General features: G+C 42.1%; 1 protein-coding gene across 1 annotated transcript in view; it reads left to right on the forward strand.

Annotated features, from left to right (window-relative positions):
* clec16a (C-type lectin domain containing 16A) overlaps window positions 1–15,591 on the forward strand; it is a 77,460-nt gene that overhangs the window by 31,164 nt on the left and 30,705 nt on the right. The window contains 4 exon segments of the mRNA XM_042087256.1: window positions 1,844–1,894; window positions 3,195–3,323; window positions 5,056–5,176; window positions 12,602–12,753. Coding sequence (XP_041943190.1) covers window positions 1,844–1,894; window positions 3,195–3,323; window positions 5,056–5,176; window positions 12,602–12,753 — 453 coding nt within the window.

Raw genomic sequence — 15,591 nt, forward strand, 5'->3', positions numbered from 1 at the left:
CGTGCATACCTGATTACAGTACTATACAAGTAGGCAATAATACTGGCAATAATATCTCAAATAAATAATTTTGTGATGATCTCTTGGTTAAACTGTCCATAATAATAAGTGCACAATATTACAACACAGTAGGTTATATTCTATTATCGAGTTTATATCACTGTGCATGCACTGATAATATAATGTTTAGGGATACACCGATATATTTTATTTTTATTTTATTTGACCTTTCTTTAACCAGGTGAAACCCATTAGAGAGCCCATTGAGACCTTCAGCCTCTTTTACAAGGGAGCCCTGACATGGAGACATACAGACATATAGACATTGCACAAAAATAAGATAAAACATAGAGAATAAGCACAGGAAAGACAGGTTAAACAAAAACATGCATTACACTAATATATCGGCCAACATCGGTATTGGTACCAGTGTACATATTTTTTATGAATAGTTTTGTTTCCACTCTACTAAAGGGTATAATTCACAACAAAAACATAGAAAAAAGCTTTATAAATATATTCTACTCATTGCTACATGATCACAGTATGAATGCAGTACTAGATTGTATAAAGAGGTAGGATATCTTTAAATGGCTGTTTTTACCATTAGTTCAGGGCTAAATATCTTAGAATGAATTGTTTTCACAGTCCAATCCTGGACTCTGGGGCTCATGTTGGAGTTCCAGTCTAATTGATGGTTCGCTTACTGGAGAGATTCTAGTAAATGAGCCATGAGATGAAAATGAGAGAGACAGAGAGAGAAAGAAAGAGCAAGAGAGAGAAAGAGAGAGGGAGTGGAAGAAAGAATATTTCCAACTTAAGGTGTGAGAGTGGTCATTAATGAGGTCTTAGTGGTATTGTAGCAGCTCTTGCTCCTATGCCGTGGACAGAATTCTGTGGAGGTCTCCTCTCCGTTGCCTTGTTTAGCTTCCCAGAACTGGGAACTGGTCCAGCTCCTCTTATTTCGTTTCCATGTCATCCGTTTCACATTCCATATCCATTCACATCCGCTCTCTGTGAGTGAGTGAGTGAATGAGTGTGTGTATAGATCTTTTCTTTGTCTCTATCAACTGTGTGTGTGTGTGTGTGTGTGTGTGTGTTTTACCTCTTTGTCCATTAAATCACGGGTCCCCAGCGTGGGCTGGACCTAACCAGTCCACAAAAAAAAAAACATACTGTATGCGATAGGAAGCAATTGCTTTCTGTTCCCAGAGCATAGGCCTTCTCTGTCTATGATCTGCACCGTTTCTCAAAGTATAAGCCTCCTTGACGCGAAGATTTCTGGTCCATGGAGCCATGAATTTAGGCTACATTATGCCCAGTGCTTCTGTCAGTTAATTTGTAGCACAATTCAATGGAGTCATAGAACCGCAAACGAAAACGAAACTAAATGTTTCCCCGATCTAGAAATACTTCTTAATTTGATGTCATCAATATAGAGGCATAATTAGGGGGTATTAGTATGAGTGTCCATTCAATGTGTATGCACGTCTGCGCATAAAAAACAAATGGAAATTGCGACATGTTGTTGGCCTAACAGAAGTAAATATCGTACTAAATAGCCTATGATGGCGATGACCGCTTTAAAAAACATTTATTTCACTCGTCTCGCTGGAGTGAATGCATAATGTGGGCTGTTGCACGAAGAAATGAATTAGGAAGATCTGCATCTGTGTTAACCAAAAGGTTGGGATCCGCTCTACATTCATTCACATTTCCTCTCTAGCAGTGTGTGTGCGTGTGTATGTTCCAGCACACCCGCACACATCTGGGCGTCACTGTACAGTAAGCTCCTGGCCAGCCATCTGCTTTGTGTCCAACTTTGCCCTCTCTCCCCCTGCAGGGAGAAGAGATCTTCCTCGACATGTTTGAGGACGAATACAGAAGCATGACTGTAAGCATCCCAACACACACACACACACACACACATACAGTATATACACACACACACACACACACATATTCTCACACACACACATATACACACACACACACACACACACACATACAGTATACACATACACACTCACACATATACTCACACACACACACACACACACACACACACACACACATATATACTCACACACACATACACATACTGTACACACTTTTTTACACACACATTTACACTCACACACACACACCTCACCCACCTCACCCCACTCCAGCTGACCAAGTGTGATTTCCTCTTTTCAAAGTAGTTAGTCACTGCACCGGACACTGACATGCTTCCCATGCATTAGCCCAGTTGCGTGGAACTCAGTCTATGAGTAGCCCACAAAAGCTCATTTCCAGTTAACTATAGAATCTTTGTCATTACTGCCTGGGATTCAACTGCCATTACTGCATTACTGCTGGGATTCAACCGAGTTCCCAGATGTCTGATTGTCAGTGTCTGGTCTTGTATTGATTCTGTCCTATGAGGGATGAGCTTATACAGTAGTAAGTAAGCAAGCAAGTAAGTAAGTAAGTAAGTAAGTCAAATTTATTCATAAGGCACATTTTAAAACAGTTTAAAACAGTTTTACAGTTTACACTGACCAAAGTGCCGTACATAGTGCAATGAAAAGACAATACATGAATACAGATATAACAATCATAAAGTATATATATACTTTTTTTTTTTTTTCCTTTTTTTTTTAAAGAAAAGGGCAGTACAGGGAAAGCCAGGGAGAAGAGGTGTGTTTTGAGCCTAGATTTAAAACTAGTGATGGAGGGAGCATCTGTGATGCCACAGCAAAAGCTCGATCGCCTCTCTGTCTTGAGTCCGATGCGTGGAACATGCCGGAGTTCCAAGCTGCAGGATGCAAGGACCCGGGAGCTGAGTGGTGGTGAATGAGATCTGCAATGTAGGATGGGACCAGCCAGGCCATTTAGGGCTTATGCAGTATGTTCTAGCAAAATGCTGGTACCTAAACTTCCTTTATGGCTGTGAGTTATGTGTTCAAAGAAACACGCCAATTTTTGAGGAAATGAGCTTGTTTGTCATCTACCCCAGTGTTAGATAAGAGGTTACATAGCTTTTCTTTTCTCTGTGTGTCTTTACATAACAATGTGAAATGACACACAGCAGATAAGCATACTCGGAACTAAGCAGATAAGCATACTTGGAACTCTTTTTCTGTGTGTGTGTGTGTGTGTGTGTGTGTGTGTGTGTGTGTGTGTGTGTGTGTGTGTGTGTGTGTGTGTAGAGTAAACCTCTGAATGTGGAGTACCTGATGATGGACGCCTCGATCCTGCTGCCCCCCACGGGCACTCCGCTGACGGGCATCGACTTTGTCAAGAGGCTGCCCTGCGGAGACGTGGAGAAGACGCGCCGAGTGAGACCACGCGCACACACACACACGCACGCACGTACACACAAACTCTCATGTACACACACTTACTGTACTCACTTGCACATACATATATGCACACACCTACCCAAACACACTTCCTCACTTGCGCACACACTCACACATACACACTTTCACTCACTTGTGTGTGGGTGCAAACACACGCACACATGCACACAAACTCTCACGTACACACACTCACTTGCACATACACACTGATAGTATATTTTTACTACCATATTTCTCTTAAGACTCAATCAGGACGATACAAGATCAGGATCCAGGCTTTATTCTTTTCAATGAGGGGCCAGTGGCCCTCAAGGGAGAGAAGTACATGTTTTGTTTCACCCCATCATGGATTTCACCAGATTCTCAGTATTCTCTGACTTCTCTGACTATACAGAAACAGTCTACTAACTTTATGTTACAAACAAAAGAAGGAGTGACCTCTAGGTCCAACCCAGTTTGAATATGCAATAGAAAGGAAGGATGAGGATTAGGCCTTCATCAGGTCTGGTCAGCTTCTATTGTCTTTTAATTAAAACTACCCCCTTTCCTGGGAAGTTCCTCAGAGGCCTGGACACATGCTGTTCTACAAACATTAACATTTCACACCTGGTGATAGGCAAAGGCCTCTAGACAAGTTTTCATTGAATTCAAGGATAAACAAAGCATGCTTGCATACAGACCAGAGTCACACACAGGGAACACATGGGTACAAAAATCACAGATGACCATAAGAAGTATGCAGTATGTACATTTACAGAAATGAGGCTGATTCACAACACTTTCAAATCACACACTCACACATACATACTTTCACTCACTTGTGTGTGCGTGCAAACACACACACACGCACACACACATGCACACACACACACACACACACACGCATGCACACACACACACACCCCCATACACCCAAACAAACACGCACACATACACTAACCAACTTCACATGGCCTGTAGCGGGAGGTTGTGAAATTAGGAACAGCGCTGTGGGCCAGCAGAGTAACCAAACCCAGATGTTGGCCAGAGGGCCGCAGCCTTCAGTCACTTCTTTATACCCATTGTGTTTCTCGCGCCGACTTTCCAGGGATTTGGCTCACTGGTGCTTTTTTGCTGTAGACATTTTCTCATTCACACTGACAACGACACACTCCAGTCTGCTCTCCGCTGGGAAGTACGAATGGTGTCATATGGAGTCACGTTGACTCATGAGGTGCTTCTAAAGCATTGATTCCCCTTCTGTGGAAATGACTTACTGTATGTCAGTGATGATTTAGGTTTTGCTTGTAGAACAGCTGTGATTTAATGGAAGGAGCTGATTTAATGGAAGAACTTGAGTGCTTGAGATATTTGTTATTTTCAGTACTGTTAAAGAAATATTTCTAAAAAATATGCCCATGTACAATCATTCAAGGGTAATGGTAGGTTTGATGATGTGTTTCGTAGGCAATGTTTTTACTGTACCCATGAGAGCTGTTTCACCTCTGACAATAGGTGAATATTTGAATATATTTGAATCCTTTGTGTGCATATACCTGCCCCTTCCTTTGCCTGTTTGACTCTAAATTAATATGTGACTACCTTTACATCACCTTACCTGTGTGTGTGTGTGTGTGTGTGTGTGTATGTGTATGTTCTCTCTCTCTCTCTCTCTCTCTCTCTCTATCTCTCTCTCTCTCTCTCTCTCTCTCTCTCTCTCTCTCTGCAGGCCATCCGTGTGTTCTTCATGCTGCGCTCGCTCTCACTGCAGCTGCAGACTGAGCCCGAGACCCAGCTGCCTCTCACTCGCCCAGACGACCTCATCAAGACCGACGACGTGCTTGACCTCAGTAAGGCCTACATCTCAGCCCCCCCCCCCCCCCCCCACACACACACACGGAAGGAATTCTCTTCTCTGTCCTTCTCTTTCTTTCCACCAATCACAGAACTGTCCTCTGTCAGCAATCACAGAGCAGCATTTACGCATCTCATCACAGAGTAGCAAACACAGTTAATATCCTGTCAGATTGTCTGTTTCTATTACTGCAAGACGTGTGCGTTGACAGTTGACAGCCAAGGATTCTATGCTTCTCTTAAAGTCTCTTAAAGTCAGCAAACACGACGGTTATTTGTCATGTGAGCCAAGGAGTAGATAAGCCCTTGTTGTGTTCATTCACCACCACTGCTCTGCGTGCATCATGCAGGCATCCATCACCATGCAGGCTCCTCACACCTCCACCCCCACCGCCCCCAGTCTCGTATCTGTCTGGTCTGGTCTGGTGTGATGTGAGGAACACAAGCCCGTCACCATGACGCGTCGCAGCCCACCCTGCTGATGCTCGCAGTCATCCTCGCATTCCACCCCGAGCTTGACCCGTGACAAATAGACCTCATTCTCTCAAAAGCCTACCACTTTCTCTAAAAACCCAGTAACCACACACACACACACACACACTCACACACACACTCAATACACACGCACGCATAAGCCGCACGCATCTCTATAAAAGCCACACACACACACACACACATACACACACTCAATACACACGCACGCATAAGCCGCACGCATCTCTATAAAAGCCACACACACACACACACACACACACACACACACTCAATACACATGCACGCATAAGCCGGACGCATCTCTATAAAAGCCACACACACACACACACACACACACACACACGCATCTCTATAAAAGCCACAGTCCCTCTGACACACAAGAGCCCTCCCACTGCCTCTGCATATCCAACCCGTAACTCTAGAGAGTCTAGAAAGAGAGTCGGCAGCTCTTGGAAGGAAAGCTTCGCGTCGCCCCTGTGTGACTCAGACATTCCAGACTCTTGTTGTTTTTTGAAGGTGGGCTGCTAGGCTGCTTGCTACAGCCAGCATCGCCTCCACCTCCCCCTACAGCCTCTGCTCCATCTGTCGCTCGCTAGGGGCCTCAGCTGCAGCCACTGCTGCTGCTGCTGTTACTGCGTGAGGCTCACGCTTCGTGGGCAGAGAAAGGATGTGTGCCCGCATCCCTTTTCCAGTACACGCTGCACACTATTACTGTAAAACCGCCCAGGAGAGAGATGTGTGTGCGTGTGCGTGCGTGTGTGTGTGCATGCGTGCAGACAGGCAGGTGGATTTTCTGGAGCATCCTCTCTGAGCATTTCTCTCTGCACATGCCTCCGTAGCTAGCCAATCAGGCGGTGCCTGAAGTGCTCAAAGTTTTGGCTTGCCTTCTCTGTTCAGTAGTAGTAGTGTGTGTGTGTGTGTGTGTGTGTGTGTGAGAAATTATGATGGGCTAGAAGAGACAAGCAAGACAGATGAAGGAGAACATATTGACAAATGTATAAGAGTAGACTTTGAAATATAAATGGATTCAGGCAAATTTGTTGAAAGACCACTTGTTTGAGACATGTTGACATATCACTCATTCTTCTTTTTAGTAGTAAGCTGGCTTTTTGAGGAATACACGTGTTCTGTCGTGTTGCTTGTGCATTCAACAGTTGCCTAGGTGGAACTCAGGGGGAAGAGCGTGTTAGTGTGGCCCTGTAAGCAATGCATTTTCAAAAAAAAAAAAAGAAGAAATAAACAAACCTGCAAACAAATGTGCAGTACAGTACAGTAGCTGTCCAGTACAGCTGCCGGTGGGGCGTTAGTAGGCAGTGTTTGCAGCATCACCCCGTCTGTTTGATTAAGCACTTGTGTTGTGTGTTTTGGACGGGGGTGTTTTCTGGAGAGTTTAGAATGTCAGACTATTATTTTCTGTGTGTGTGTGTGTGTGCGTGCATGCATGAGAGAAAGAGAGATAATGAGTGTGTGGAAAGAGCTCTGAGCCATTGCCGTTAGCTGTAGGAGATTAGCAGGTGCACCGCTGTCTGATGATGCCACTCAGTCTCTGCTATTTTTATCCTGTCAGGAAGTGGCATTCTCTCTCACACACAAACACACACACACACTCACACACACTTATATGCATACATGCAGATGTATTTGTATGATTTTTATAAGAATATGTACATCCAGGGGCGGACTGGGACCAAAAATCGGCCCTGGCATATTTGGCCCAAGCGACCCTCAAATCAGTGGGGCACACCTAATTAAATACAAAATCTTATTTTGCATATATTTTCAACTGTCATGGAGCACTGAAAGAGATGTAGGCCTCATTGGTTATCTCTCTGACTGATCAGAGGTAGGCATGGAGCATATGATCTCCATATTCAAGTAGGCTATCAAGCAATTATTAAATAAGAGTTTCTGCTTGAATTCAAAGTATCATTTCAAATTATTCAATAGGCTACAATTGACAGCAGTACCAAAAATGACTGAAGCCTATGTGTAAAGAGTTAAATTACTCAGATTGTCTTTAATGTAATTTATACCAGTTATCCGTGTAGGACAACTGAAACAACACAAACAGGGTTGTTGCTGGAAATATTTTATTTACTGTATACTACCTACCTACATTGCTGGTACATTTTGGAACAGTACAGCTACATGAACTAATTATCTTAGTGTCTTACAGTAGCCTATCGTATAGGTTATATATACTGTAGCTTAGTTGGCTTGTGCATGACGTGACGTTTTGTAACCTACATTTCAGTCAGTCTTATAGTCTTTTAGCCCTTCTTTACCATGATAACCCTTCCAAGATAGAACCCTTCTCTACTTTGAGAGACCAACCACCACTCATGCCATCGATGTTGAATTTTGGGCGTCTGACGGAAACTGATCAATCTGACCAACAATTAAAGTGACGTGAGCTGTTATTGGATCAGTCCAGTGTCAATATTGAAATGTAACCAATGGGCCGCTGATTGCCCTTCCTTTGGGCCGATCGTTGGCCAAAATAATTAAATTATATATATAGCCTATTCTATCGGCCCAAAAGGTGCGTCGGCCCACTGGGAAAATGCCCGGTATGCCAGATGGCCAGTCCGCCCATGTGTACATCCATGTGCTTCTGTAGGCGCACACACACCCTGGCACTCACATAGATTCATAAAAGTGAAACATAGAAGTGGGTGTGTGCCCTTCAGCTGAATTTTATAGGAGATAACCGCACAGGGTTTTACAACGAAGGTACTGTAGATTACATAACGACATGAAGGCAACACATCTGACATGAACGCTGACACTGCCATATTGAAATCAAGCCTGTTTCAGGAAGAATATATTTTAAATCTGCTGCATTGGCTAGAGTTAATGGGAACTATGTTGTGTGCACAGTTTAAGCTCTGATCCCTGATGTAATTGTGTAAACAGCAGTGACAGCAGATTTCCAGTCTTTCAATATTTGTCCTATAGCTTCTGATTGCCATCTCCCCAGACCAGCCCAATAGAACCTTGGTACAGGTTTCTATTTTCTACAGTTTATTCATCTGAAGTTAAGCATTGTTTGAGAAAACCACATGGATTGTGGACAACTCTTTCCTATATGTTGTTTTCCCAACACTGACCTACAGAGACCGTGTTTTTTTTACAGTGTAGGCTACGGCAGATTGTGAGGAGATGGTTGCTTAATGTGAAAAAAACAAAGTTTTGGGGTTTAAAATTGTGTGACTATGGTAACCCTCTCTGGTTGATCAGCTGTGATCTAAAGAATGTTTGAGTCAAGTTCAGCGTGTGCTGTTGTGAACTATTTGTTTCTCACCAAAAGCCACGATGAAACGGTAACAAATAGGCCATAGCTTAGGCTATGTGGGCTAAAGAGTCATATCTTGGGGAGTTGTCTTTATGGCAAGTAGCCGTGTAATAAGCGGAATAATGTATAGAACACCGATCATTATCGGTGTTCTATACATTATTCCGCTATTATCTTGTTCCGCCCTGAAGGGACCTATTTCCCGATAATGACCGGCGTTCTATACATTATCCCTTACATATTCCATACATATTCCATATTATATATAATCAGTTGATCACAAACAATTATACAACTAGAAAAGGGCTAGCCGCTAGAGTGTTAGACAACGGTGATGCGAGGCAGTTTAAGCACCATCTCTCTCCTCTCGCGTCAATCATCGAGGCCATTCTGTGAGGTTGCTTTGTTCCTCCCATCCGACACAAGTGGCCATTGTGTTTCGGGTGGACGAACGTCCTCCCATGCGGTCGAGGGGCCAGTTGAAACCCATGATGCACCCCCCCGGTTCTGTGTCCTGCAGTAGCCTTCAGCAGAAATCCGAAAACAGAAGTGTCCTAACGTGACTCCCACTCTCTTGGTCAGCCATGCATAACTGTGACGGGCTCTTCCAACGAATTTCTCCTGGATAGAGAGTGAGAGAGTGAGAGAGTGAGAGAGTGAGAGAGTGAGAGAGAGACACAGAGAGAGACACAGAGAGAGACACAGAGACAGACACAGAGACAGAGAGACACAGGTCTTGCCCAAGATCATCTTTGTTTAGGTGCTCTTTGTTGGGGTCCGTGCCTTTGCTAATACTCATCCAGAGAAGGCTGCTGTTTACTTTATGGATGGCTGTGGAAGTGTTAGTGTGGGAAGGGGGTTGCTGCTAACACTTCTACAAGAATTAGCAAATCTACAAAGAATTAGTACATATTTGTGCTCAGAGTGGGTTTAAATTGACGGCGGTAAGATGTAGGCTAAACCTGCAGGTTGTAGGTTGGTCGGGTAAAAATTGCTGGATAGCAACGTTCTGAGTTATAAACATCCATGTGCAGAAGAGAGTCGCAGCCCATCGGAGAGGACAAAGCCTACCGGTATCCACACAATACATTTAACTGTTATTTCTAAGTAACCAAATGATAGCCTGCATGACACTTTTATTTCATTAAACACCTGACCTGGTGTCAGCGAATAGATTTTAATCCAGAAGTTTCTAATTGTGATAGCCTATATTTTATAGTTAAGACAAGGCGTTGACTGCATTGAATTGTCCCATCAATTAAAAAGCACTCTCAATTGTTTTTGTTACCCTTCATGAACATCTTGAAAAATAAGGAAACATTAAGATATCATGGTTACTTCACGATTTGGTCGCAAACCCGTTACTTATCGTTAGAATTAGCAATTTGTGGGTTGGGTTCGGGTCGACGTTTAATGCATATTTTGTCGGGGGTCGGATGGGAGTGGGTTGTTAAAAACCCTGACCCGCGCATCAAGTAGGCCTAGGCTCAAAGCAAGCTACACGTGCTATAGGCTACAGTCAGGGATGGGCAGTCTTTATGATCCATGTATTTAAAATATGTATTTCAAATACAAAATAGTAAAATTGTCCTTTGATTTTTATTGGGTTGAAGAAAATGGCTGCATGTTTTGTATTAAAATACTTTAGGCCTATAGGTGGGTATTTTTGTAGTTTTAAAAATACTGCCAGATATTTTTGGTAAAACCAATACTTTTGGTGATGTGATGAAATTGTGAAAGTGTATAACAATGAATGTAGCCTCTGACTGAATCTGAATCTGAATCTGAATCTGAATATTCTGATCACACAAGAAGTCATTACTAAGTCAGCACCAGTCAGAGGCTACATGCTAATTTGGAAAGACTTCTTGGGTGATCAGAATATTCAGATTCAGAAAGATGATCCAGTGCAAGATGAGTAACGTGTAGGTTGCTCACACACACCAAGTGCATAGGTTTGGTCCCAGCTTAGGTAGGTTGTCTCGGAGATGTACACTTTAATAAGGAGACGTTCAAATGAATACAACTTAACAACATACTACTGTACGAATGAGTTCGCTAAAACATTGGTAGGGACAATTTTGTCATCCCAAATACAATCCCTCTCTCACACCAACCCACTCACTCAACCACATGGCTCACCCACACTTATATAGTTGCCTGTTTATGGTAGAACTTTGGAGTAACTTTGACTGTGATGTGTACATGTCCTTCTGAGCAAGGTTGCTGGGCAATGTTCCTGAGCATTGTTGGTCTGGCACGTTCCCTTTGATATCGGGCAACTTATTTTTCTTGAGAATTTTAATTATCAGTAGGCGGGTTTCCCTGTAAAATTGCTCAAAAACTTGCAACAGGCAGGTCAGCATAGTTGATCTGTTGACTGTTGACTTTGAGATTTATGACATACAGTAGGCAGAGAAAAGCTGTTGCTCTCATACAGTTTCCACTTAATCAATAGAGTCAGTGTACTGATGAAGAAATAGATTAAATAGACTGATCAATCAGGATGGTGTACGAAAGCCAGATTTTTTTTAACATGGACACAGACAATGGGATTGTGAGGAGCAATTTGCAGAATTTGACAAAAATAGTATTTTGGATTAGAATTGCAAACTGCAAGTCATGATAAGACCTGTTTATCTATATACTGCATTTAATGCACAAGAGGCATTTCAGTGTGCTTTACATAGATAAAAGCAAATGGAACATCATAGTTAAAAGAGAATAAAGTGCATACAATGGAATCAAATAAGTGCATAAATGTAGATAGATAAATAGATTTTTAAAACGTACAGTGTGCATAATTGTGTGTTTCAGCATGCTCACCTCAGTGAGCCTTCAAATTAGGATCTGACCCTGACAGACTGGGTGCACGCAGGCCTTTGGGTGTTGGGCTATCCAGCGGCCTACAGCGACCGTTTTCTAACACCCTATGACAAATGACTCACTGATCCTATTGCTTAAACAAAAAACGTCTGCTTGCTGCAATGTCTGTAGTTTGGCCACCACAGATGTAATCGCTGTCAGATAGGCCCGTTTCGTAGGAAATTTGCTATCTATAACTACATCAATAGTGTGAAATGGAAATCGTTTTTCTCGAGAAAAGCCTGTTGAGTGTTTGGAGCAGGGATTGTACAAGCCCATGGTTTTCCCAGACACCGTTGCCAAAGAGTTGACTTCCCCAATACATCATCCCTGCTAAATATAGACAAAAGGTTAACAGTCACAGCTGGGATAAGGTACTCGTAGGATAAGGATAGTGAGTTGCTGTTTCTTTTCAAATGTTCTGTGTGCGTAGGCATCTGTGTGTGTGTGTGTGTGTGTGTGTGTGTGTGTGAGTCACCTATAGCTGGTCATTGCTCCAGTTATGGGTTCAAATCATTTCTGTGAAGTACTCCGCTGGTGTAAATTCATATTTTATTCCTTGTAAAGTACTGTGACTCCTGTCTGTGAAAAGTGCTATGTGCATAAACTTCACTTATTTACTTTACTTTTACAATTTAGACCAAGTGCATGCTAGCAAAATATATTTGCTCTGCTCAGTCATTGAAAATGTCTCTCCTTTGATAATATAATGCTACCTATATGATTTGCATTCTGAAGTGTGTGTTGGTTGGTTTGTTTGTGCCAGATAACAGCGATCTGATTGCCTGTATGGTGGTGAGCAAGGATGGCGTTCAGGCCCAGCGCTTTCTGGCTGTGGACATCTACCAGATGAGCCTGGTGGAGCCCGAAACAAAGCGTCTAGGCTGGGGTGTCGTCAAATTCGCCGGCCTGCTGCAGGTACCACATAGAGTGTGTGTGTGTGTATGCTTGTGACTATGATGAGTAATTGCGTGTCATGTTCCTCTCTCAGCCCTTTTCAATTGTAGTCTCTTCAAAGAAATTCCACATAATCACTCTCGACTCCAGAGGGAGATTAGCAGGAATGCGAGTGATGGTGCGTGTGCATGTACATGTGCATTTGCATGTGCGCGAGCGTGCATGTGTGTGCTTGTGTGTATGTGTGTGCGTGTGTGAGTGTGGTCCGTGCATGTGTATGTGTGTATGCGTGCGCATATATGTGTGTGGGTGTGGTCCGTGCATGTGTATGTGTGTATGCGTGCGCATATATGTGTGTGTGTGTGTGTATGTAGTAGGACTGTCAAAATGTCAAGCGACATACTCTGTAATTAATTAATCTATTCAATTCCATTCATTTTATTTGTTTTATTTATATAGCGCCTTTCGTGCAAACAGCAATACAAGGTGATTAACAACAGCACACTTAAAAAAATAAGCTATAAAACAAAAAGAATAATAAAAGCAATAAAATATGTGTAAATACAAGAAAGATAATAGAGAAATATAAAAATCAAAGTACAAAAGGGTAACACTTTATTTTAATGTGTCGCTGTTACAGTGTACTTACCTAATTAGGTACAGTGGTACAACCTGTGTAACAACATGTACTATCAGGTACTATCATTGTACTTGCATAATGTATTTGTGAGTACCTACATATAGTTGTTACATTGTAATACTGAGTGCTTTTACAAAACTTTGCCAATTTGCCTAAATTTTCATCAGAGGCAAAGAGCTGACCTGAGACCTGCTGGATGGGGTAAATCGGATCATGATAGATTTGATATACAAAGCATGCTTAGCTCCAGTCAAGGCCTCATTGTCTTCAGTGTACATGTAACAGCTGTGCTGCTACAACCTTGTTACTCTTTGATACAGTGGAATAAACTGGAACAGGTCTTGTCTTGGAACAGGTCTACTAATTCATATGTACTGTGTGGTGTAACAGCAGACACGTTTCAACACATCAATTACAGGATGCATAACATAATTGACAGGATGTATATATGTAGATGTAAGTACTTAACTGGTACACTTTATTTTAATGGGTTTATTCCACTGTATCAAAAGAGTAATAAATGTGTACCAACACAGTTGATACATGTACTACAATATGTAGGGTAATGGCAGACATGTTCCAAGACACCAATGACACAACATACATGTACAGTAATATGTAATTGTAAGTACTTAACTGGTACACTTCATTTTAATGGGTTTATGCCACTGTATCAAAGAGCAATAAGTGTGTACCAACACAGTTGATATATGTACTATGTAGTGAATTAGTAGACCTGTTCCAAGACATCGAAGACATAACATACATGTCATATGTACATGTAAGTAATTAACTGGTACACTTAATAGGTTTATTCCACTGTATCAAAGAGTAACAAGGTTGTAGCAGCACAGCTGTTACATGTACTGAAGACAATGAGGCCTTGACTGGAGCTAAGAATGCTTTGTATATCAAATCTATCATGACCAGATTTACCCCATCCAGCAGGTCTCAGGTCAGCTCTTTGCCTCTGATGAAAATTTAGGCAAATTGGCAAAGTTTTGTAAAAGCACTCAGTATTACAATGTAACAACTATATGTAGGTACCCACAAATACATAATGCAAGTACAATGATAGTACCTGATAGTACATGTTGTTACACAGGTTGTACCACTGTACCTAATTAGGTAGGTACACTGTAACAGCGACACATTAAAATAAAGTGTTACCTACAAAAGTCATAAAATAAGAAATGTATAGGGATTTAAGAGAAGGCAAGACTAAAAAGGTATGTCTTAATGTTCAATTGACTGGACCATCCTCAGCTCAAGTGGCAAGCTGTTTCACAGAGAAGGACCATAGTCAGCCTCCCCGTGTGTTTTGGTCCTCACCCTAGGAATAACTAAGAGGCCAGAGTCTCAGGATCTGAGTGGCCATGATGGAAGGTACGGTGAGGGCAAATCTGATAGATGAACAGGCGCAAGTCCACTGAGGACTTTAAAAACCAAAAGTAAAATCTTGAAATCAATTCTAAAACTAACAGACCGCCAGTGAAGGGATTTTAAGATAGGCCAGTGGTGTAGTCTAGTGTATGTGATGCGCAGGACTACGCAGTATACCCGCTTAAAAAGCATCACCATCTCATTATACCCACTTAAAATGGGCAAGGATACGTATTAACAATTGGGGTTGATCACAGTATACCCACTACAGCTAACTAGACTACACCACTGAGATAGGGGTAATGTGTGCTTTCTTTTTGGTATTGGTCAGAACACGTGCTGCTGCATTCTGAATTATCTGCAGCTTGTTCGGATTTTTCTTTGACAGGCCAGTAAAGAGAGTGTTACAATAATCAAGCCTGCTAGTAATAAAAGCATGTACTAGCTTCTCTGTGTCTGCCTGGGTGAGCAGAAGCCGCACTTTAGATATATTTCTAAGATGATAGAAAGCACAACTGGTGATATGATTTATATATGACTCAAAGTTCAGATCTGAGTCAAGGAACACACCAAGATTTTTGTAATTAATCTAAATCAATCACATTCATCCATTTTTGCTATTCACATTTTTAAAAACAATTTTACCAGATGAGTGAATCAATGAAGAGCCAAACCAACATTATAGAGTTTAAAGTTCAATGTCTCTCTCTGTTATATAAATGTTTCCTTGGGCGCAGGCATCAGCGTAGTGCCTGGTGTCAGATGTTTAGTATGATGAATGCAAATGACTGAAGTTTTCATTTGTGTTTAATAATATACAGTACATGCCTTGTGTC

This window comes from Alosa sapidissima, chromosome 3 (genome assembly GCF_018492685.1).
Source record: "Alosa sapidissima isolate fAloSap1 chromosome 3, fAloSap1.pri, whole genome shotgun sequence".
NCBI classification, from domain to species: Eukaryota; Metazoa; Chordata; class Actinopteri; order Clupeiformes; family Clupeidae; genus Alosa; species Alosa sapidissima.